The sequence below is a fragment of the Lithobates pipiens genome, unplaced genomic scaffold (genome assembly GCF_037356315.1).
Source record: "Lithobates pipiens isolate NorthernLeopardFrog02 unplaced genomic scaffold, aLitPip1_a1.2 Scaffold_13, whole genome shotgun sequence".
NCBI lineage: Eukaryota > Metazoa > Chordata > Amphibia > Anura > Ranidae > Lithobates > Lithobates pipiens.
The window spans coordinates 527,497,482-527,519,437 of NW_027507718.1; the positions used below are offsets into that span (position 1 = coordinate 527,497,482).

The 21,956-nt window shown below is 44.4% G+C and overlaps 1 protein-coding gene across 1 annotated transcript in view; it reads left to right on the plus strand.

Annotated features, from left to right (window-relative positions):
- Window positions 1-21,956, plus strand: part of PHF24 (PHD finger protein 24) — a 344,156-nt gene that overhangs the window by 298,474 nt on the left and 23,726 nt on the right. The window contains exons 4-6 of the mRNA XM_077478135.1: window positions 8,748-8,826; window positions 17,055-17,257; window positions 18,654-18,820. Coding sequence (XP_077334261.1) covers window positions 8,748-8,826; window positions 17,055-17,257; window positions 18,654-18,820 — 449 coding nt within the window. The remainder of the gene's footprint in view (window positions 1-8,747; window positions 8,827-17,054; window positions 17,258-18,653; window positions 18,821-21,956) is intronic.

Here is a 21,956-nt window from a genome sequence, read left to right on the forward strand (position 1 = left end):
TCCCCCACTCGTACTCCTGGCTTCTCCTACCTTCCTAGTACCTCCCCCCAGCAAGTCAGCTGCTAGGAGGGGTACTCATGCGTGCTCAATCCCCAGCCGAGCTGTATGCATCTATTAACACACACAGTGTTGCTCAACCCCACACCATTGTCACTGGAGTTGATTGACAGCAGTAAGAGCCAATGGCTCCTACTGTTTTCACTGAGTCCATGGTGCCGGGCTGAGCCACAATGTGTGTGTTAATAGATGCATACAGCCGGGACTGAGGCTCAGTGCTGGACTGAGATTGGGTTCAGGTAAGTATGCAGGGGGGTAAGGGGGCAAGGGGGCAGGGGCAAGGGGGTAGGAGGCTGGTTGTGCACCTTAAAGGTTTTTTACCTTAATGCAGAGAATGCATTCAAGGTGAAGTCCACCCAAAAGGGGACGTTCTGCTTACTAACCTTACTAGGCTTATTTTTTAACAGCTGGCACTTCCGTTTTTTTTTGGGGGGGGGGGGGGCGGGTACCTGGCTTGGACAGGTACCCTCTCCCACTTCAACCCAGATCGATCCAAGCAGAAGTTCAAACCCCCCTTTCACCTGCAGCCTTCTGGGACACACCCAAAAGACTGCGGGATCCATTACAAAGCACAGCACATTTTCCCTTAGTTAAGATGCCGGTGCTAGAGACCCCAAGCTCAGTGAAGAACTGGCTCGGGTAAGGACAGCCCTGGATCCCTGGACAGATAAGTGTCTTTATATTAAAATTCATCAGCTACAGGACTTGTTTTAATTTTTTGGGGAAGACTGAAGCTCATCTTTAAGGTAAAAAACCTTTATCATCAACCACTTTGACTTACAACACCAAAAAACAACAAATTCATTCTCGTCTCGAATATTGCAACTTCATTCTCACTGGGCTACCCCTAAACAGGCTACTCCCTCTTCAGTCTTTCATGAATGCAGTTGCCGGACTCATCCACCTCACCAACTGCTCAATGTCCACCATCCATCCATGGGCGTCCGCAGAACTTTTTTCAGGGGGGGGGGCATCATTTTAGGGTCACCCATGCGCCACCCCTTTTTGACAATGTCATTATTATGGTCAGAGACTGCAGACATAGTACAGTCCCTAGGATAAGTAATGGATAATGGCCAACAGGCCCTCTTACCAGACCCAGCGAAAATACAGCAGTGATCGCTCTAGCTGGATTATCGCTCACTCTGGAGTCCCCAGTGGCGACTCTGGTCAGTAGTGTAGCATGTCTTACCCTGGCAGTGGCTTAGTCTCTGGTGGCGCTGGGCAGTGTGGCTCTCTCTGGTAGTGATGGGTAGCATGGCGCTCTCTCTGGTGGCGCTGGGCAGCAGGGTGCTCTCTCTGGTGGCGCTGGGCAGTGTGACACTCTCTCTATGGTGGTGCTGGGCAGCGTGGCGCTCTCTCTGGTGACACTGGGCAGCGTGGCGCTCTCTCTGGTAGTGCTGGGTAGCGTGGCACTCTCTCTGGTGGCGCTGGGCAGCAGGGTGCTCTCTCTGGTGGTGCTGGGCAGTGTGATGCTCTCTCTATGGTGGTGCTGGGCAGCGTGGCGCTCTCTCTGGTGCCTCTGGGCAGCATGGCGGTCTCTCTGGTGGTGCTGGGCAGCGTGGCGCTCTCTAGCTTCCACCCAGCACACTCCTCGTTCTTTATCCTGTAGCACTCTCTCCCTCATTTTTCCAGGCTGCAGTCTCTCAATCTCTCTTTATCGAGCTGTGGAAAATGGGGCTGCCAGTCTTTGGGACTACATGTCCTATGATACTCTAGTCTACTTTGATTGGCCCTCAGTTATGGCCAATGGAAAAGGAATGGAGCGGGCAGGAAGCTGGGAGCAGGGAACCATTGAGAGCCGCTGTCTCTTCTCCTTGACAGGAGAAAGAGGGGCTGAGCGGGGGACACCTCTGACACCTTTCTCCTGTCACAGTTCTGCCGAGTTCTCTGCTGGATTGAGCAGGGAAAAGAGCCCGCAGTCACACTACACTGATGGGGAGGGGGGGTGCTTGACAGCACCTTGATGGTGTCACCCCACTGGCAGGTGGCACCTGGGTGCGGGCTGCCAGGTCACATATAGTGACGCCACTGTGCTGAATTTAAAAGTGCTGATCCAATCCCTGATTCCAAGGGGTGCACTTGACCCCCCTTGTCCCTACCTGCGGACGCCCATGCATCCATCTCTATCAATCACTTTACTGGCTTCGACTCGTAGACAGGTGCAGTCTGGACTCCCCACTGAAGGTGGTGCTCGAACAAAGCATCGGTACAGAAGGGGAAGAAGTCATGAGGAACTTGGTTCCTCTATGACTTCCTGTAATCACCAGGGGATAGCTGCCTGATTGGACACTGGCACCCCACATGATCTCGGCATCCATCTTGAGGCAAGGCAGAGTCTATGTAAGACTCTGGCTCCCTGGTTTGGCGTGCTTTGTATGAGTGGCTAGTGTAGAGACAACTTCCCCATCTGGAAGGGACAACACTTAGCGGCAAGAAAAGGTTCCTGAGGAGGTGCAGGGACTATGCCATCTCCACTTAGGAAGCCTTCCGCTTGGGTGTTAACTGGCTAGGCCACGGAACATGTGCCAGCAGGTTTAGATGATGCCAATCTTGTTAGCAACATCTAGAGCAGGTTCTCGAAACTATGACCCTCCAGTTGTTAAGGAACTACAATTCCCATCATGCCTAACAATGTCTGTGAATATCAGAGTTTTACAATGCTTCATTGGATGTGTCGTTTCGCAAAAGCCATAGTTTGGAGATCCCTGATCTAGAGCATCATAATCGGGAGCTAGATTTCCCATATTCAGGAGTATGCCTTCTTCTTACCATCTGTCCTAATGAGGGTGTTCACTTTGGCCACATCAATATTGTACAGCTTCTTCACAGCTTGTTTAATCTGGTGTTTGTTTGCTTTGACATCAACAATGAAAACCAGTCTGTATTATTGTCTTCAATCTTCTTCATAGCGGACTAAGTGGTCAGAGGGAACTTAATGATGGCATAATGGTCAAGCTTGTTCCTTGTGGGGGCACTTTTCCTTGGGTATTTGCGTTGCCTGCTCAGCCTCAAGGTTTTGGGTCTCCGAAATGTAGGCATGGTTCAGATCTTCTTCTTATTGTGACTGTGTACTCCTTTCAGACCTTTCTTTTGTCTTCAGATCCCTAGACTTTGCTTCAGTCTTGGCAGGGACAGCTTGCATATTTCGCCTTCTGTGCCATCTTGGGGAAAAGCAACTACCTCTTTTCTGTTCTGCGCCTCGACCCAAACTTGCCCTCTATCACCCAACACACAATTTATAACCGAGTGTGTCACCTAGTGGCCAAACTGAGAATTGTACTAACACCTCCTTACAAACAGCCCCCCCCCCTAACCCTCTTATATTAAATTGTACTGTAACAGTACAGCCTCTCTTTATATTGTAAAGTTCCACACAAAATGTTAGTGTGGAATAAATCCTGTATATTAAACACAATAATAGTAGATCACCTTCCCCCTACTATAGTTTCCTGCTAGTGTTACGTGATTTCCCGACACTTCTACACCATCATGGGCCTCAGTATAATGTAGGAATAATTACATTTCCATCCCAGGGCACTGAGCCATGACCGCCCCATCCCACCCCACTCATTTATGGAGTCCGTGTGATTAAATGTATACGTATATACAGGAAGCAAGTTCATAAATAATTTATCACTGCAAGCCATGCGTCTCCCGACCCTTCATGGTCTAATATAGAGACACTACAGTAAATGGCTCGCTGTGATAAATAACTGTAATTACATACAGCCTCTTGTGCATTAACATTGTTCCTTGGTTCTTGGAAAGCCCAATGCATCGATTTAATATCAACATTAAATATATTCCTTTTGGAGAGCCAAACGCCATACAGGAGTCCAATAATGAGAGTGTCTCTCTCACCAAGTGTTAATTACCAGAAACAGGACAAACCATTTATGGACTGACCCTGATGTTAATGATCCAATGATATTATTGATGTTAATGACCCAGCCGTATAAAAGGTGTTAGCAATACAGAATGTCATTTATGGTAATAATTCTATGAAATGGAATTATTGGCCAAAAAAAAAAAATAAAGCGTGATAATAAATGTCATAGCCAAACATGTCCATACACATTGCTAAGTTGTCTATGCATAGAGCTCTTTACAGTCTGTACATAAAGCCCTAAGTGTTCTTCATATAGAACTCCAAGGGGTCCATATACAAAGATCAGCCATGACATTTTGACCACCCACCATAGCCCGTCGATGCATGGACCCCACTAGACCTCTGAAGGTACAGTATGCTGTAGTATCTGGCACCAAGCCTTCAGAAGCAGGTCCTCCGAGTTGCAATGTTCAGCCTTCATGGATCAGACTTGTTTTTCCAGCACATTTCACAGATGCTTGATTGGATTGAGATCTGGAGAAATGAAAGGGCAAGTCAACATCTCCAACTCGTTGCTGTGTTCCTCAAACCATTCTTGAATTCAATGGACTTGGCCACCTTCTTCCATTGCTTCGTAGTCCAGTTCTGATGCTCACCTGCCCATTGTAGGCACATTTGGCTGTGGACATGGGGCAGCATGGGCCCCATGACCATACAGAACAACCTGCAATGTACTGTGTGTTCTGACACCTTTCTATCAGAACCAGCATTCAGTTTTTCAGTAATTTGAGCTCCGGTAGCTCTTCTATTGGATGGGACTACACAGCCAGCCTTCACCCCCCCATGTACATCAATGAGACTTGGCCACCCATGATCCTTTGCCCTTTTTTTTTTTCTTGGACCACTTTTGTCCGGTCCTGACCACTGCCGATCAAGAACACCCCACAGGAGCTGCAGTTTGGAGTTGCTCTGAACCAGTAGTCTAGACATTACAATTTGGCCCTTGTCAAAGTCGCTTGAATCCTTACAGTTGCCCATTTATTTGTGCTTTTATCACATCAATTTCAGAGACAACATATCCACTTGCTGCCTAATATATCCCACCCGCTTGCAGATGCCATTGTAACCAGATAATCAATGTTCTTCACTTTACCTGTCAGTGCTCATAATGTTATAGCTGATCAGTGTATACATCTCAAAATGGTCCATATATAAAACTGGTCCTCATATACAGTTTTAAGTGGTCCATACTGTATATATAGCTCTCAGTGGTCCACATACATCTTCAGTTTAGGTTGTCCTTAAATATGCAACATCAATTGGTCCATATACAGTATACAGCTCTAAGTGCTCCATATATACAGTACAGCTTTTAGTGGGCCATATATAACTGGTCCATATATGCATCTCTAACTGGACCTTACTGTCTATGCAGCTCTAAATTGTCCATATACACAGCTCTAAGTGGACCATTTATACAGCTCTCAGTGGCCCATTTACAGTATAACTGGTCCCTACATACAGCTCTAATTGATCCGTATTTACAGCTTTATGGCTAATGTATACATTTTGTTACCTATTAATTATATTGGTATAGAGATTTAAACAGTCTACACATTCTGTTTTATGGCCTCTACATTGCACTCTAAGTGGTCCATATAGAGATGTCTAAGTGGCCTATGTTACAGGTGACACCCCTAGCAGGTGATGCGGGCTCCTCCAGGTTAAAGAGATTAAGTCACAGTTTGGTCTTCACCAAAGCAACCAGCAAGGAGTGATGGACCAGAGACCCTAGTGGCCCCAGAACGAGATTGGCAACCTCAGGTTTGCCCCACTAAGCAGTTGCTGGCGCAGGGTTGTTACATTGAGGAAACAGGATGACGTCAGGGCAGAGGTCAGAGCAAGCAGCAGGGACAAGAGTAACCCATGTCCAGGATTCTGTTCAAGCCGGGTTTGGAGAACATGACTAAAATTTGGGTGCTGAATCCGTGCCCTGTTGAATTCAAAGGGAGTTGAATGTCAAAAAAACTGTTATCGTCATTTTCTAGGTTAATGAGCAATGGATTGTCAAATTAATTGCTTGTGGGTAGGGCACTGCCCTAGGGGACATGTACCAAAGGAAAAAACAATGTTTCAAAAATTCAGTTTCGGCACATCTGTACAATGTATACAACCAAATACAGCAACACTGACATTTGCAGTTTAAATTGCTGGCAAATGACAGCTCCAAGCCTCTTCTGTTTGTAAACAAAGCAGTTGGGGATTCCCTGCATTCATACTAGACCCTTATCCTAGATCAGGGATATGCAATTAGCAGACCTCCAGCTGTTGCAGAACTACAATTCCCATGAGGCATAGCAAGACTCTGACAGCCACAAGCATGACACCCAGAGGCAGAGGCATGATGGGATTTGTAGTTTTGTCACAGCTGGAGGTCTGCTAATTGCAGATCCCTGTCCTAAATGATGGAAATCAGGGATACCACAAAAGAAAAAAAACTGAGTGGAGTCTGGTATGGATGTCAAAGGGGACCCCAAGCAAAAAACAAAACATAAATAAAAAATAAGAAATAAAAAGTGTGAATTACCCAAAAACTATAGCAGACCCTTATCTGAGCATGCAGTTTTTTTTGCATGTTGTTAACCACAGAAGACCTATACCCACGAAATGGGGGATACCTTACCAGGGGGCCCCCTTGGCAAAGTACCTTGTCCCCATGTTGGTGAGGACAAGGTCCTCTTCCCCGCAACCCTGGCCTGGTGGTTGTGGGGTTCTGAGGGTGGGGACCTCATCAGAACCTGGAACCACTTTTTAACAATCAGAAGGCCCCAGATATGTGAATGTGTAAGGGGTGCATCGTATCATCAGGACTGAGGTCCAAGATGCAGAAATATCCCAGCCAGTCCAGGACAGTTGGGATCCACGATGCCATCCAACCTAACAGGAACGCAACAAAGACTTATTTCACGTACACACGATTGGAATTCCGGACAGAAAAAGACCGATAAGAGCTTTTCAGCGGAAAATGAGACCTTGTGTATGCCCCATCGGAATTTAGCTGTCCGAATTTCCGCCAGCCAAAAATTAATAGCATGTTCTCAATTTTCCCGATGGAAAAACTTTCTATCGGAAGTTCCGATTGTGTGTATGCAATTCCGACACAGCAAAAATAACGCATGCTCAGATTCAACTACGAGATAGAAGCTATTGGCTACTGGCTATTGAACTTCCTTTTTCTAGTCCCGTCGAACGTGTTGTACAGCATCGCGTTCTAAACCATCGGAATTTGGTGTGACCATGTGTAGGCAAGAGAGCTTGAGCGGAATTCCGTCGGGAAAACCATCAGAGTTTTTTCCGACGAGAATTCCGATCTTGCGTACACGGCATCACACTTTCACTGAAACAGATTAAATAGCAAACGTTAAGGACTTTTTCACTCCAGTGCATTTTGGAGGCACGAGAATTACCTCAGTGCCTAAAGGCAATTCATGTTAACTGTAGTTTTGGGAGTTTTGAGAGCAGTAATCGTTTGCTCTGGCCTCTTCAGGGTCTCACAGGCTGGGAGTTTGATTACTTCCTTCTGCCTTTGGAAGAAGCTTCTAGAGCTTAGGGCAGGAGATTCAAATCAACCGGCCTGAAAATTTATTGGAATCCAGTCTATGCCTGGATAGGAAATGTCCAGAAGAGGGCTGGAATGTTGCTAAATAGTCTAAACCCTTGTACACACGGGCGGAGATTCCGACAAGCAAATCCGTCGGAGTAATTGCGACGGATTAATTCCGGAAGAGGTCCGGAAGTGATGTTGCATACACACGGTCAGACTAAATTGTCGGAAAATCCGATTGTACATAGCGTGATGATGTTATTTGTTACGACGGGACTGCGTTCAGGCTAGTAGCCAATAGCTTTGGTCTAGGAATTTGATCTGAGCATGCGTGGCACTTTGTCCGTCGGAGCAGGCTACACATGATCGGAGTATGTCCGATAGGAGCATTTTGTCGGAAAATTTTACCAGCAAGTTGGAAAACTTGGTCCGTCGGATATTCCGACGGAAACAGTCCAATGCAGACCACATACAGTCGGAATATCCGACAAAACGGTCCGATAGGACACATTCCGTCAGAATCTCCGACCGTGTGTACAGGGGCTAAGACACTGGAGAGCTGGATTCTTTCTCCCTAGGAAGGTTCCAGAGGTGCTTTCTGCTGCCAGGCAGCTCATGGACTGAACCGCTGCTCTAAGCCCAGGAATTAAGGCCCAAATGGACTTTGCTCAGAATTGACAGCAGAACCACACCACACGGGATGTGGTCAAGAGTGGCACCATCTTTGGTTCCAAAGGCAGTTAGGAGGGGAAAATTATCCTGGGGGACTTGTGAGTAGTGACCTCAAGCTGATCCTTGTGTGTGCTGGGTACCGATAGTTACGCACTGGCACGGGGGTAACCAGATGGCCTAAGATTTGCCCCATGGTCTGCAGCTGCGGGGCTTGGGACTGTTCATTATTAGTTATTTCCACAACTAGAAAGAATGTCCTCTGTTCATCAACTATTGTGGAGCGTTTCAGAGTATCCCATGCCGTAATCCCCATTATGTTCCTGAATTTACCAGCAATAAACCACAAACAGACAACTCCTAGACCGGAGTGAATGAACTGTTGCTTGGGTGGCTGTTAACAATCACCGGCCCCCGAAGGTTTAGTGCTACACAAGCAAAAACAAATAACCTTACCTGTAACATAAATTCGATTTCGTAAACCTAGAAAGAAAGGAAACAAACTGGTAAAGGATGCCGAATATGAATCTGGAGACATTATTTTCATGTATTGGTATGAAATAATTGGTGTGTTTCTCATTGCAGGACAATCTGAACCTACTGCTGACGGAGGAGGAGATGTACAGCTTGAATGAGACCTTCAGCCAGTGTAAAGTCATCCCAGGTGAGCCATGATCCCAGTAAAGGTGGGAAGGAAAGAGTAGATTGTAGATCTGTGTGCCTTTGCCAGGCTGCACCACCATCCATGGTCATCCTATCCTCCAACACCCATTGGCATGCTGTGTCTTTCTGTGCCTGGTCCTCCAAATCTCTCTGTAGGCTTCCCAACTGCTATGGCCTTTGTATCTGATGGGAAATTTTAAAATACGTAGACTGTCAGGAACACTGTTTTTAGCTTACACTGGTCTGGTGACTCTGAGATTGGTGTGGCAGTGATCGGGTACACTGTTGCTGGCTTGCACTGGTCCATTGACACTGTACTGGTGTGGTGGTGGTCAGCGGCGGCCCATCTTTTAGGGGCGCACATGCCTCAATCCCTTCCCTATCCATGCGTCCGGCCCCTTGATCTACATGCAGGGCACCGTACCATGGATTCCAATAGGGGGGGTGTTTTTTTAAGCACATGATTAGAGCCAAAGGCTCTAATAGGCTTCAAAATAGGATGGGCTCGGGGCGTAGAGCACTGCGCTCCGAGTACACCCAGTTGTGTGAGAATAGCGAATGAATGTTCTCTATTCTCACACTGATCCTCCTCCCGGACAATCAGGAAGTGGGTCTTGAGACCTTTGACCCGATTGGCTGAAAGGACAGGCAATCCTATTGGACGCCTAGAAGGTGGAGGGAGGCTACGCATGGCGGAAGCCGCTGTGATGAAGAAGAGGGCTCAGGAGCCGCTGCCTGCCACTCGCCACCTGTAGGAGCCCGCAACCCACAACCTTCCTGCTGCTAGTAGGAGCCCACAACCAACCCGCTCCCTGCACGCAACCTAGATGGGGTAATACCGGGCTTAATGACCGACCCACCAACCGACCAGGGGGGTGAGGGTGCGAGTGACCCGACCGCCGACCAACCGACCTACCTACAGCAAGTGGGGGGTGGCGGTGCTGCTGGTTGACCGGGAAGGGTGGTTGCTTGCCGCCAACCATCACTGACGGTGATCACTAACACTGTTGCCGGCTTACACTGGTCTGGTGATACCGGAACCGGTCTGGTGGCAATCAGGATACTGTAGAGTTTTCTGGTAGGACAATTGATGGACTTCACTCCGCCAAATCCCCACCACAAGGAATTTTCCATTCCTAGCTCACCTTTACCTCAATTATAACGGCAGATGTTGCACTTGGGACACGAGGTTGTGAGGAGCGAGGGTTTGGTCGTACGGTCAGGGGCCCTTGAAAATACGGTGGGGCTCCACGATACCTAGGTATGCCCCTCTGCGGAAGCTGAAAAGTGTAACGTGCTTTCCTTGGAATGAGAAGAGAGGTGGAATTTTTACCACTAAATTCGTAATTGAAAGTGCCAACGTAAAACCTGACATCAGCTCGGCAAAACTTTGAACACTAATTGCTCTGCTCCGTCATCACGTCCCGAAAAGTACTCCATGCAGCATTTTCTGAAATGCGTCGCCGTCCTCCGCTCTGGGGGGATTGGAAGGGATGCTGAGCTGGTATTCCGTTTTTACAGCTCAGGGAATAGAATCGTTTTAAAGGGCAGTGTAAAAATAAATAAAATAAAAATAAAATTAAATAAAATTATTCTAGATGATCAGTAGGACTACATGAGATATAGATTGAGGATCTGTCAACGTTATGAGGACTCAACCTGAAAAATTCAAACCCGGCATACACCGAGAAATGCAGACGATGCTCAAAACTCTTGCTCGGTCTACTGCGTCCCTGCTAGGGAGTAATTATGAGAGGAGAAAGTTGACAACATCGATTTTGCCAATGGTGACATTTTGCCAAAGTCAAACGTTGAGCTGCTTAAGCAAAATTGTCTTGAAAAAAAGTATATTTTGTATTTTTATTTTACATAGGATTTTATTGAGATTTTTCCTTTTTTTTGTAGAAATACAATTTTTTTTGTATTTTTTTTTGGGGGGGGGGGGGCTGTATTAAGGTTAGTTTGATTTATTTCAATAAGGGGTGTATTTATAATTTTACAAATTTGCGGAGCTATTTGTCCTGTGAAGCTGCATGCACATTCCTTCCGTGCTGTGGACAGAAAAATCAGATGTTGGTAAGACTATTTTACCTTCAGGTCAGATCTTCTTCATTGATAGTAATAATGTGAATCAGGAAAGTAATGCATTATTAGCCCGTTAGATGGAGCTAATGATCAAAAGAACAAAAAAATTTGTAACGATTGCCAACTCCATCTAGTGGCCAAAATGTGGTATTTTCCTGATTCAAGCTATTCTTATGAATAGAGAACATCTGACCTAAAAGGGAAATAGCCTAATAACTAGTTAATTAAGAATGAATCCCATGCAAGTGTTTTTTGTGTATTTTTTTTTTTGCGTACTTTATTATTTTTACATTTATTTTACTTTGAAATATATAAAATGATAATAATAATAATAGCCATAATTATACACAGTTATAAATGATAATAATAATTATATTGAAAATCATAAAACAAATGATGTAGAGTTGTAGTTATAGTAGTAAACATAAAAGTAATAATAATAATACCTATAATTATATTTGTATTATATTAATATTTTATAATAATAATAATAATAATAATAATAATAATAATAATAATAATAATAATAATATACAGTTTTAAATGATGATGATGATAATAATAATAATAATAATAATAATAATAATAATAATAATACCTATATTTATATTTTATATTAACATTTTATATTATTATTGATAATAATAACAATAATAATAATAATAATAATAATAATAATAATAATTATTATTATTATTATTATTAATATTATTATTATTATTATTATTATTATTATTATTATTATTATTATTACTATTATTTACAGTTATAAATTATAATAATAATAATTATATTGAAAATCATAAAATTAAGTATGTAGCGTCATAGTTTTAAAAGTATTAATAATAATAATAATAATAATACCTATAATTATATTTTATATTATAATAATAGTACTAATAAAATCTGAATAATAATATTAATATACAGTTATTCATAATAATAATAATAATAATTATTATTATTATTATTATTATTATTATTATTATTATTATTATGATTATTATGATTATTATATACAGTTATAAATCATGATAATTATATTGAAAACCATAAAATAAATTATGTAGAGATATAATTATAGTAGTAAAAATAAAAGTAATCATAACATTAATAATAAAAAAAATATTAATGCCTATAATTATATTTTATATTATAATACTAGTAATAATAATAATAATGATAATAATAATAATATCTATCATTTTTATTTTATATAATAATAATAATAATAATAATAATAATAATAATAATCAAATATTAATAATAATGATAATACTAATATACAGTTATAAATTATAATAATAATAACAAACTGTCATATCTGTATCCTGCACGGGGTTGCAGTGTGGACCCATTCACTTCAATGAGTGAGTCTGACAGGTGAATTCACCCCTCCTGCCGCCATTTAAATTCTGGGGTGGGTAGTAACATTTATGTTCTTACCACCCCTCCATTGCCCATGTGTAGTTATAAAAAAATGTGTTTATCCATCAAAACTGTGTATAAACTCATCCTGTGTGTATGGCACAGAATGGAAGTCGAACGTTTATGTGCTATACTCTCTGCAGTTCAATTTTGTGAAAATAGAATACACCACATTATGTCCTCTAGGTGGTGCTATTATAAAAAATATGTATGCTCCTCAGCTCCCTCTAGTGGCCATGATGTGGTATTTTCTACATGCACACATTCGAATCTCACAATAGAATTCACATGCATTTTTTCGATGAACAGACAGCTATAGATTTTTATTAAACTTATTTGAACAAATATATCTGATGTTGGGTCCTCTTTCATATAACGGCTGCCATGGTCAACGAAAATACAAGCCGCTGCGCCTTTCCATTTTGTTTTTGATGAAAAGCCACATGTTCAGCCAGCGTCCTCTAGTCAAGAGAAAGTCAATAATATAGAAAATTTCGAGGTGGGTGCTAAAAATGTGCTTGTTTTTACTGCCAATATGCATGCTCTTTAGAGCTGTCTAGTGGCCTATCATGAAAAATAAGCATGCTCTTTAGAGCCATCTAGTGGCCTATCATGGAAAATAAGCATGCTCTTTAGCCTATCAATGAAAGTAAGTATGCTTTTTAGCACCATATAGTGACCTATCATAGGAAATAAGCATGCTCTTTACAGCCTTCTAGTGGCCTATCATGGAAAATAAGCAAGCTCTTTAGAGCCATCTAGTGGCTTATCATGGAAAATAAGTATGCTCTTTACAGCCATCTAGTGGCCAATCATAGAAAATAAGCATGCTCTTTACAGTCATCTAGTGGCCTCTCATGGGAAATAAGCATGCTCTTTACAGTCATCTAGTGGCCTCTCATGGGAAATAAGCCTGCTCTTTACAGCCATCTAGTGGCCTATCATAGGAAATAACTATGCTTTTTAACTTATCAATGAAAGTAAGTATGCTCTTTAGAGCCATCTAGTGGCCTATCATGGAAAATAAGTAAGTTCTTTAGAGCCATCTAGTGGCCTATCATGGACAATAAGCATGCTCTTTAGAGCCATCTAGTGGCCTATCATAGGAAATAACTATGCTCTTTAGCCTATCAATGAAAGTAAGTATGCTTTTTTAGCACCATCTAGTGGCCCATCATAGGAAATAAGCATGCTCTTTAGAGCCATCTAGTGGCTTTCACAGGAAACAAGGATGCTTTTAGCGCCATCTAGTGGCATATTATAGGAAATAACTATGCTCTTTAGCCTATTAATGGAAGCAAGTATGCTTTTTAGCGCCATCTAATGGCCTGTCATAGGAAATAAGCATATCTAGTGGCCTATCACAGGAAACAAGGATGGTTTTTGTGCCATCTAGTGGCCTATCATAGGAAATATGTATGCTCTTTAGAGCCACCTAGTGGCCTATCACAGGAAACAAGGATGCTTTTAGTGCCATCTAGTGGCCTATCATAGGAAATACGTACGCTCTTAGGAGCTACCTAGTGGCCTATCACAGGAAACAAGGATGCTTTTAGTGCCATCTAGTGGACTATTATAGGAAATACGTACGCTCTTTAGAGCTACCTAGTGGCCTATCACAGGAAACAAGGATGCTTTTAGTGCCATCTAGTGGCCTATCATAGGAAATACGTACGCTCTTTAGAGCTACCTAGTGGCCTATCACAGGAAACAAGGATGCTTTTAGCGCCATCTAGTGGTCTATCATAGAAAAGCAGTATGCTCTTTAGAGCCATCTAGTGGCTATATTGAGGTAAATTCTGCACTCACACATTTGTATTACAGGAAATTTAGCTGGAGAACATTTGATTTTGCCTCCATTTACACAAAACGAATATACATGCACTTTCAATGAACAAATAGCTATGCTTATTTTGTGCAGACACACTTCTGAATGTTATGCATTAGTTAGCACATCATACTAATCACGAACAAACATGTCTGACGCCAGGTCCGCTTTCATACAGCGGTTACCTTGGCCAACTAAAACATGTTTATTTGCGCTGAGAAGACAAATGTTCAGGCGATATCCTCTCGCCAAGAAGAATTCCATAACGTAGCAATAGTGTAGCGATGAGTTTATATTCCGTAATGTAATCAAACACCAGAAGCGGGCACCCCCGCACACGGATAGACAACTGCGCGGCGCTACAAGCGATCTCAACAGTAACCATGTTTCTTGTTTGTGTGCCGCGGCTGAGCGTACAACTTTTCAGTTTCTAATTGGCTAATTAGAGCTGGCTCTGTGCGCTCTGCTCGGGCTTGTTACAAGCAGCAATCATTTCATTAGCAATCAATAGCATGGAACATCTGGTGCAGAGGATCGGGGGAGGGGAGGGGAGGGGAGGGGTGGGGCAGTGTGTTCCTGGGTGGAGGGGAGCGGGCGGAAAGCCAAAACTGTGATACCAGGGAAGAAAGAAGGACTGGGATTTTGGAGATGTCAAGTATATCCTCCAGTGCCGCTCACTGGGGTTTATAGGAACGTTCTCATTTCTAGACCTCCTTCGTTATAGAATCAGAATAAAAGAGCAGCTGTCAGAGGAAGACTGTGAGGATTCCCTCTGCTGGGCGATAAACAGAACAAAAAATTAAAAGGCGTTTTGTCTCCATGCAAAACACTGAGAACTTCAATGCAGCAAATCTTATTAAAAAAAAGACGGAAAACCCATTAAAAAAACAACAGAGGTCCCAGAAATAAATACGAAGTCAGGAAGACTTTATACTAAAAACTTCCATTGTCATTGACTTACATAGACTTTCTTGTTACAGCTATTGTGACTAAATATGACTGTGTGGTCCAAAAAGGGACCCGGTGCCCCCTGTAATGAGCACTCAGTAAGTGCTCCCGTTAATCAGCACTCACTAAGTGCCACCTTTAATCAGCACTCAGTAAAAGCCCCATGTAATCAGCCCTCAGTAAGTGCTCCTTGAAATTGGCACTCAATAAGTGCCCCCTGTAATCGGCACTCAGTAAATGCCTCCGTAATCAGAACTCAGTAAGTGCCCCCATAATCAGTACTTAGTAAGTGCTCCTTGTAATCAGCACTCAGTAAGTGCCCCCTGTAATCGGCACTCAGTAAGTTCCCCCGTAATCAGTACTTAGTAAGTGCTCCTTGTAATCAGCACTCAGTAAGTGCCCCCTGTAATTAGCACTCAGAAAGTGCTCCTTGAAATCACCACTCAGTAAGTGCCCCACGTAATCAGCACTCAGTAAGTGCCCCCGTAATCAGTACTTAGTAAGTGCTCCTTGTAATTAGCACTCAGTAAGTGCCCCCTGTAATTAGCACTCAGAAAGTGCTCCTTGAAATCACCACTCGGTAAGTGCACCACGTAATCAGCACTCAGTAAGTGCCCCCTGTAATCAGCACTCAGTAAGTGCCCACTGTAATTAGCACTCAGAAAGTGCCCCACGTAATTAGCACTCAGTAAGTGCCCCCCATAATCGGCACTCAGTAAGTTCCCCCGTAATCAGTACTTAGTAAGTGCCCCTGTAATCAGCACTCAGTAAGTGCCCCCGTAATCAGTACTTAGTAAGTGCTCCTTGTAATTAGCACTCAGAAAGTGCTCCTTGAAATCACCACTCGGTAAGTGCACCACGTAATCAGCACTCAGTAAGTGCCCCCTGTAATCAGCACTCAGTAAGTGCCCCCATTAATCAGCACTCGTAAGTGCCCCCCGTAATCAGCACTCAGTAAGTGCCCCCTGTAATCAGCACTCAGTAAGTGCCCACTGTAATTAGCACTCAGAAAGTGCCCCACGTAATTAGCACTCAGTAAGTGCCCCCCATAATCGGCACTCAGTAAGTTCCCCCGTAATCAGTACTTAGTAAGTGCCCCTGTAATCAGCACTCAGTAAGTGCCCCCGTAATCAGTACTTAGTAAGTGCTCCTTGTAATTAGCACTCAGAAAGTGCTCCTTGAAATCACCACTCGGTAAGTGCACCACGTAATCAGCACTCAGTAAGTGCCCCCTGTAATCAGCACTCAGTAAGTGCCCCCATTAATCAGCACTCGTAAGTGCCCCCCGTAATCAGCACTCAGTAAGTGCCCCCTGTAATCAGCACTCAGTAAGTGCCCCCATTAATCAGCACTCGTAAGTGCCCCCCGTAATCAGCACTCAGTAAGTGCCCCTGTTAATGCCACTCAATAAGTACCCCCCCCCCCGCAATCAGCACTCAGTAAGTGCCCCCTGTAATCGGCACTCAGTAAGTGCCCCCGTAATCGCCACTCAATAAATGCTCCCATTAATCAGCACTATAAGTGCCCCCTGTAATCAGCAATCTGACTGGCACACCCCCTTCTCTTCCTCTCTGGTCTCAGATGGAAATCCCTTGGTGATCTGTGTACAGCACTGCGGTATATGTCAGAGCTATAAAAAATATATAATAACAATGGTGTGCGACTGTGGGGGGGGGGGGGGGGACATTAGAGTGTAAGCTCCTCTGGTACAGAGACTGATGTAACTGGCTCGGTGTTCTCTGTACAGCACTGCGGTATATGTCACAGCTATATAATGTTCAAAAAGCTCTAAAGAGCAGGGCCCTCTGATTCCTCCTGTATTGATTTGTATTGTAATTATACAGTCTGCCCTCATGTTGGCGCTATATCAATCCTGTATAGTAATAATAATAATGTGTGGAATGCTGTACTCACTGCTGCCCCCTGCTTTCTGTACACAGAATGTCCTCTGACCCTGGATGACTTCTTGCACTACAAACATCTGGTGAATCGGCGTCTGCAGGAGAAGCAGCTGAGTGACGAGCTGGAGGAACAAGCCACTCTGCAGTTCTCCTCCATGGATCCCGAGAAGAAGGGACAGATAGAATGGGCCGATTTCCTGTCCCATGAGTCCATCTGCCTGCTGCAAAAACTGCGCACCCAGGTGAGCCCTCCCTGCCGATTGGTCTTTGGATATGATGGGTACATCTGAGAAGGGTTTTTTTTATTTACAGAGGTGTCATGCTCCAGATGGAGTTTGGGAATCTCCTAGAACACCACTCTTGGTTTTTTCGATAGTTGCAAGAACATTACTACTTTGACAGCCAATAGCAATAGTCCCATGATTGGCTGAAATCCTGCTGCTTCAGAAGAGACAATTTTTTAGGCCTCTTGCTGCCCAGGTCCTTCCATGCAAGTCAGGGATCTCCTAGAAGAGACGGTAGGTTAGTGGAGATCCATCTGTTCTTCTTCCATTCTCTCAGCTCCCAGCCTGGAGGCAAAACCCCCCTCAGCCCCAGGGTCTCCTCCCAAGCTACACGGTATAGGTGCCTCTATCGTTCACCCGACTCCCCCTTGCTGACCAGGCTTCACAATATGTAAGGGCTGATCCAGCCATCCAGCCATGCCTCCTGCCTGGGGATTGGTCAGATTCCCATAAATGCGCAGAATAGCACCTTCTGGCCTCCACCCACTAGCTTCCAGAAGCTTCTCCAAGTATCTAGAACTAGGGGGAGGTACCAGAGGCCTGACCTGTAGATCCCTCCAGCCTAACCTACAGTAACCCAACACAATTAACAGACTCACACAACTACCATGACTCACAAATACAAATGTACCTACACTAGTCTAGTACTAGAGGGTGCTACCCCCCACCCCTACAACACACACAACATATGGCAAGAAGCTAGGCCTTAACATGCTGCACATATGAGTCACTGGTTGTCCGATGTTTCCATACTGAGAGCGTGCTCACTGCACACCCCCACCACAGAGACCGAGCTGTGAAAGACAGCACTTGGTTTCTGCTAATGATCTGTAGCTGGCGGAACAGATTTTCGATCATGTGACCACTGTGACGTGATTGGCTGACCTTCCTGTCCCCTGCGGTGGTCCGCAAAAAGTGATCCACAAGTGAACAAAAAAGTGCATGCGAAACACACACAAAAAAGTGCACTTAAGGGTGTGCCATATGTCCACCCCCTCCGAAGGGGTAGGACTTTACCCTGAACCACCCAGGGTGCAAGGCTCCCGACAGGGACAAGGTTTCAAACATGGTCCACCTAGCCAAAAGGCCTGGCGAACCTTGTTCTTCTTGGTCAACCGAAGCTGACCAACGAGTACTAGGTTGAGGTACTCCCCCGAAGTGAGACCCCACCCAGTTCAGGTCGAGGAAGGGACCTAATGGCCACACTTCCTTTAGGATAGGCCCGAGGAACCACACCAGTGAAAGAAGTCACAAACAAAAGTGCAAAGGTGACAAACGTAAAGAGAAAAAATAAACAAAATGGCTTTCTGAACATAAAGTTATAATAATAGCCAACTGTGTCTTTTCCGAACAGAATTCTCTGCTGCGGCTATTATCCACCAAGGAGCGGGAGCGAGCCCGTGCTATCTTCCTGTCCCTGGATCAGGACAATGACCAGCTGATCACCGGCAGTGAATGCCGAAGGGCGCAGCATGGCTGGTTCCTCAAGCCGGCTAAAGAGGCAGCTTCATGTAATGTAAGGTAAGAAACAATGGTGGTACTGTGTATTCTTCATTACCAGTGATGGGTCAAGGTCATCTAGAGCCCATGGCAAACATGCCAAACTGCTCCCCCCTCCATTATGGGTCAGCTAAACCCCCCCCCCAAAAAAGAAAAAAGAGCACTAATCTTCATGTGCACCCCCTAAGCATAATTCCCCCCCCCCCTCCCAGGAAAAAACACTTCTCCTAGCACAAATCCTCTACCCCTCAAATTTTCCATCCCAGTACATATCTTCTTCCCTCAATCCAAATTCCCCCCTTCCAGCTCCCATTCCCCCCTCCTAGAACAATTCATACCCCTGCCATCCCCCAAATTCCCCCTCCCAACACAAATCCCCTCCCCAATCTTCTCGCAGCGCCCCCACCTCTCATGATACCACATCACCCAGGGCAGCCACCCCCTCCTGCCCACCCCTTGTCCCGGCCCTGTTCATAATGAACCAAGCTCCAATTTGATGTACAGATCTAGGATTACACACCTAACAATAGCATTGTCCAATCATCAGTAGTGATGGGCCGAACAGACCCCTGTTCAGTTCGCACCAGAACTTTCAAACACCGCGACCCGAATAATGAACCCTATTAAAGTCAATGGGACCCAAACGTCTAAAATCTAAAGTGCCCATTTTGAAAGCATATATATGCAAGTAATTGGGCATACAATGGTTATAGGGGTCCAGGTCCTGCCCCGGGGGACATATATCAATAAAAATAAAAGTTTGTGAAAAATGTCATTTTTAAATGAGCAGTGATTTTCTTGATTTTTAAAGTAAAAGCCTGAAAATGAAAAATTCCTTCCAATATAGTGCCTGGGGGGGGGGGGTCCCCTTAGTCTACCTGTAAAGTGGCAGATCTGTACCATGTCTAGAATCTGCTGCAGAAATAATTGCATTTATAAAGCCAAAAAAAAAGACATTTTCCACGCAAGCTGTCTTTATTTTACTCAGCAACAGCTGGGGAGCCATTGTGTATGATGAGGCCACAATGTAGTGCACTGATTAGAGATTTTTTTGATACATTCTGTTGTCACGTCGACTTTGGATGGAAGTAACGGGTGCATAAAAATTGGTCTTTGGGTGTGGGTGGTGCCTTCCCACCACAACCCTATAGAGGTAATCTTGATGAAAGCAAGAATTGCACGTGCTGTGAAAAAACTGCAATGATATGCACCTGCCAAACAGGTGCTGAAAATTACTCTTTGGTTGTCGAGGGCGCCTTCCCACTGCAACCCTATAGAGGTGCTCTTGATGAAGGCAACAAAAATTGCAATTATATGCATCTGTCAAACAGGTGCTGAAAAATTGGTCTTTGGGTGCCCATGAAACCTATAACAAAAACATTCTTCCAGATGAAATGATTGATCACCCTCAATGCTAGGCAGCCTTAAAGTCCTGCAGAGATTCCACATCCCAAAAAGACTTAATCGGTGACATCGGCATCAGGGGCTTCATAGCTGGTAATCCAGGACTGATTCATTTTTATAAAAGTCAAACGGTCCACGGAGTCTGTGGACAGACGTGTTCTATGATCAGTACTGAAACCTCCTGCAGCACTGAATGCCCATTCTGAAAGCACGCTGTATGCAGGGCAGCCCAACAACTCAATAGCATATTGGGCAAGTTCTGGCCAGTGGTCAATTCTCATGACCCAGTAAGTAAGTGGATCGTCAGCTGGAAAGCTCTCCATCTCTGTTTTGGCCCCAAGGTAATCGTCCACCGTGTGATGCAGATGCTGCCGATGGGATGTGGAAGCTGACAGCCCTGGGCGGCGAGGAGTAAAAAAATTACGGACGCCTTCTCCAAAACTCCCCTCTTGACCAACAGAAGACTCAAAACAACATTTTCCACGACACTAACCTACTGGAGTCAGGAAAAACGTTCAATAAAATCCTACTAGAGTCAGGAAAAACGTTCAATAAAATCCTCTTTAATGTGTCCTCAAGAGATTTTACCTTTTGCACTCTCTGTGGGGATGGGATGAGTTCTGAGACCTTCCCTTTATAACAGTGGTCATGGAGATTTGCCAACCAGTAATCATCCTTCTCCTTTATGCCACATATTCGTGGGTCCTTTTGCAGGCTTTGAAGCATGAGGTTGCCCATGCGCCTCAAATTTGCCAAGGCTTGAGAAGCAGATTCCTCTGAGTCACTCGGGATGACAGCATCTGGAACTTCCCCCTCCCAGCCACGCACTACTCCCAAGGGTCCTGGGGTTGGAAATCCATTGTTTACAGTTTGACACGTCTTCCTCTTCTTCAAAGCCTATGAAAGTGCCAAGATCCTCATCCTCCTCCCCTCTCTCCTCCTATGTTTTCTGTGACATAGGAATGATGGTGTCTGGATAAAGTGGGCCTTGAGAGGAAAGGATGTCCTCATTCCATTATCAATATCTTCTCCATCTCCTCCATCTTCATCATTACCACTGGAGACAACTTGACAATATCATCATCATCTCCATCTCCTCCATCTTCATCATTACCACTGGAGACAACTTTCCAATACACTGCAGCTTGGGGAACAGGAATGCCAATTTGTCTACCAGTGTTCCTCCCTCTCTCTAGGCTCATGTTCCTGTCACCCTCAACCTCAGAATCGACATCTGAATCCAGTAATGGCTGGGCATCATCAAGGAGCAAGTGGCTGATGCTGTGGTCAAATAACTCAATGGCTAATGTTGGGGCTATGGCAGGAATAGATGTGGACAAGGAGGCAGGTTTATCCACTTTGGCAACTGCAGGGGACTGCACACTTGTCTCTGCTTACGTGACGGAGGATGAGGAAGGTTTATTAAGCCAGTCCACCACCTCCTCTGCATGCTGTGGCTGAATAGCATGGGCAAACTCACTTAACAGAGGAAATTATGCCCTGCCTGAGCACTGACCACCACGTCCACCTTTGCCTGTGGAGACATTTGTGGCTGGCCGCCTTACAGTGCCAAGGGAACATCTGCCTCTCCTTGTTGTCCTCCCAGACATTATTAGGAGGGAGGGGGCGGTGCTTATAAGCAAATGTAATGAAGAAGTGGAAATCTGTATGTAGATGCACTTTAATCAATGAAAAAGAGGTATTTGATGCACTTTAATTTGAGTACTCACACTACACAGACACACTCCACAGA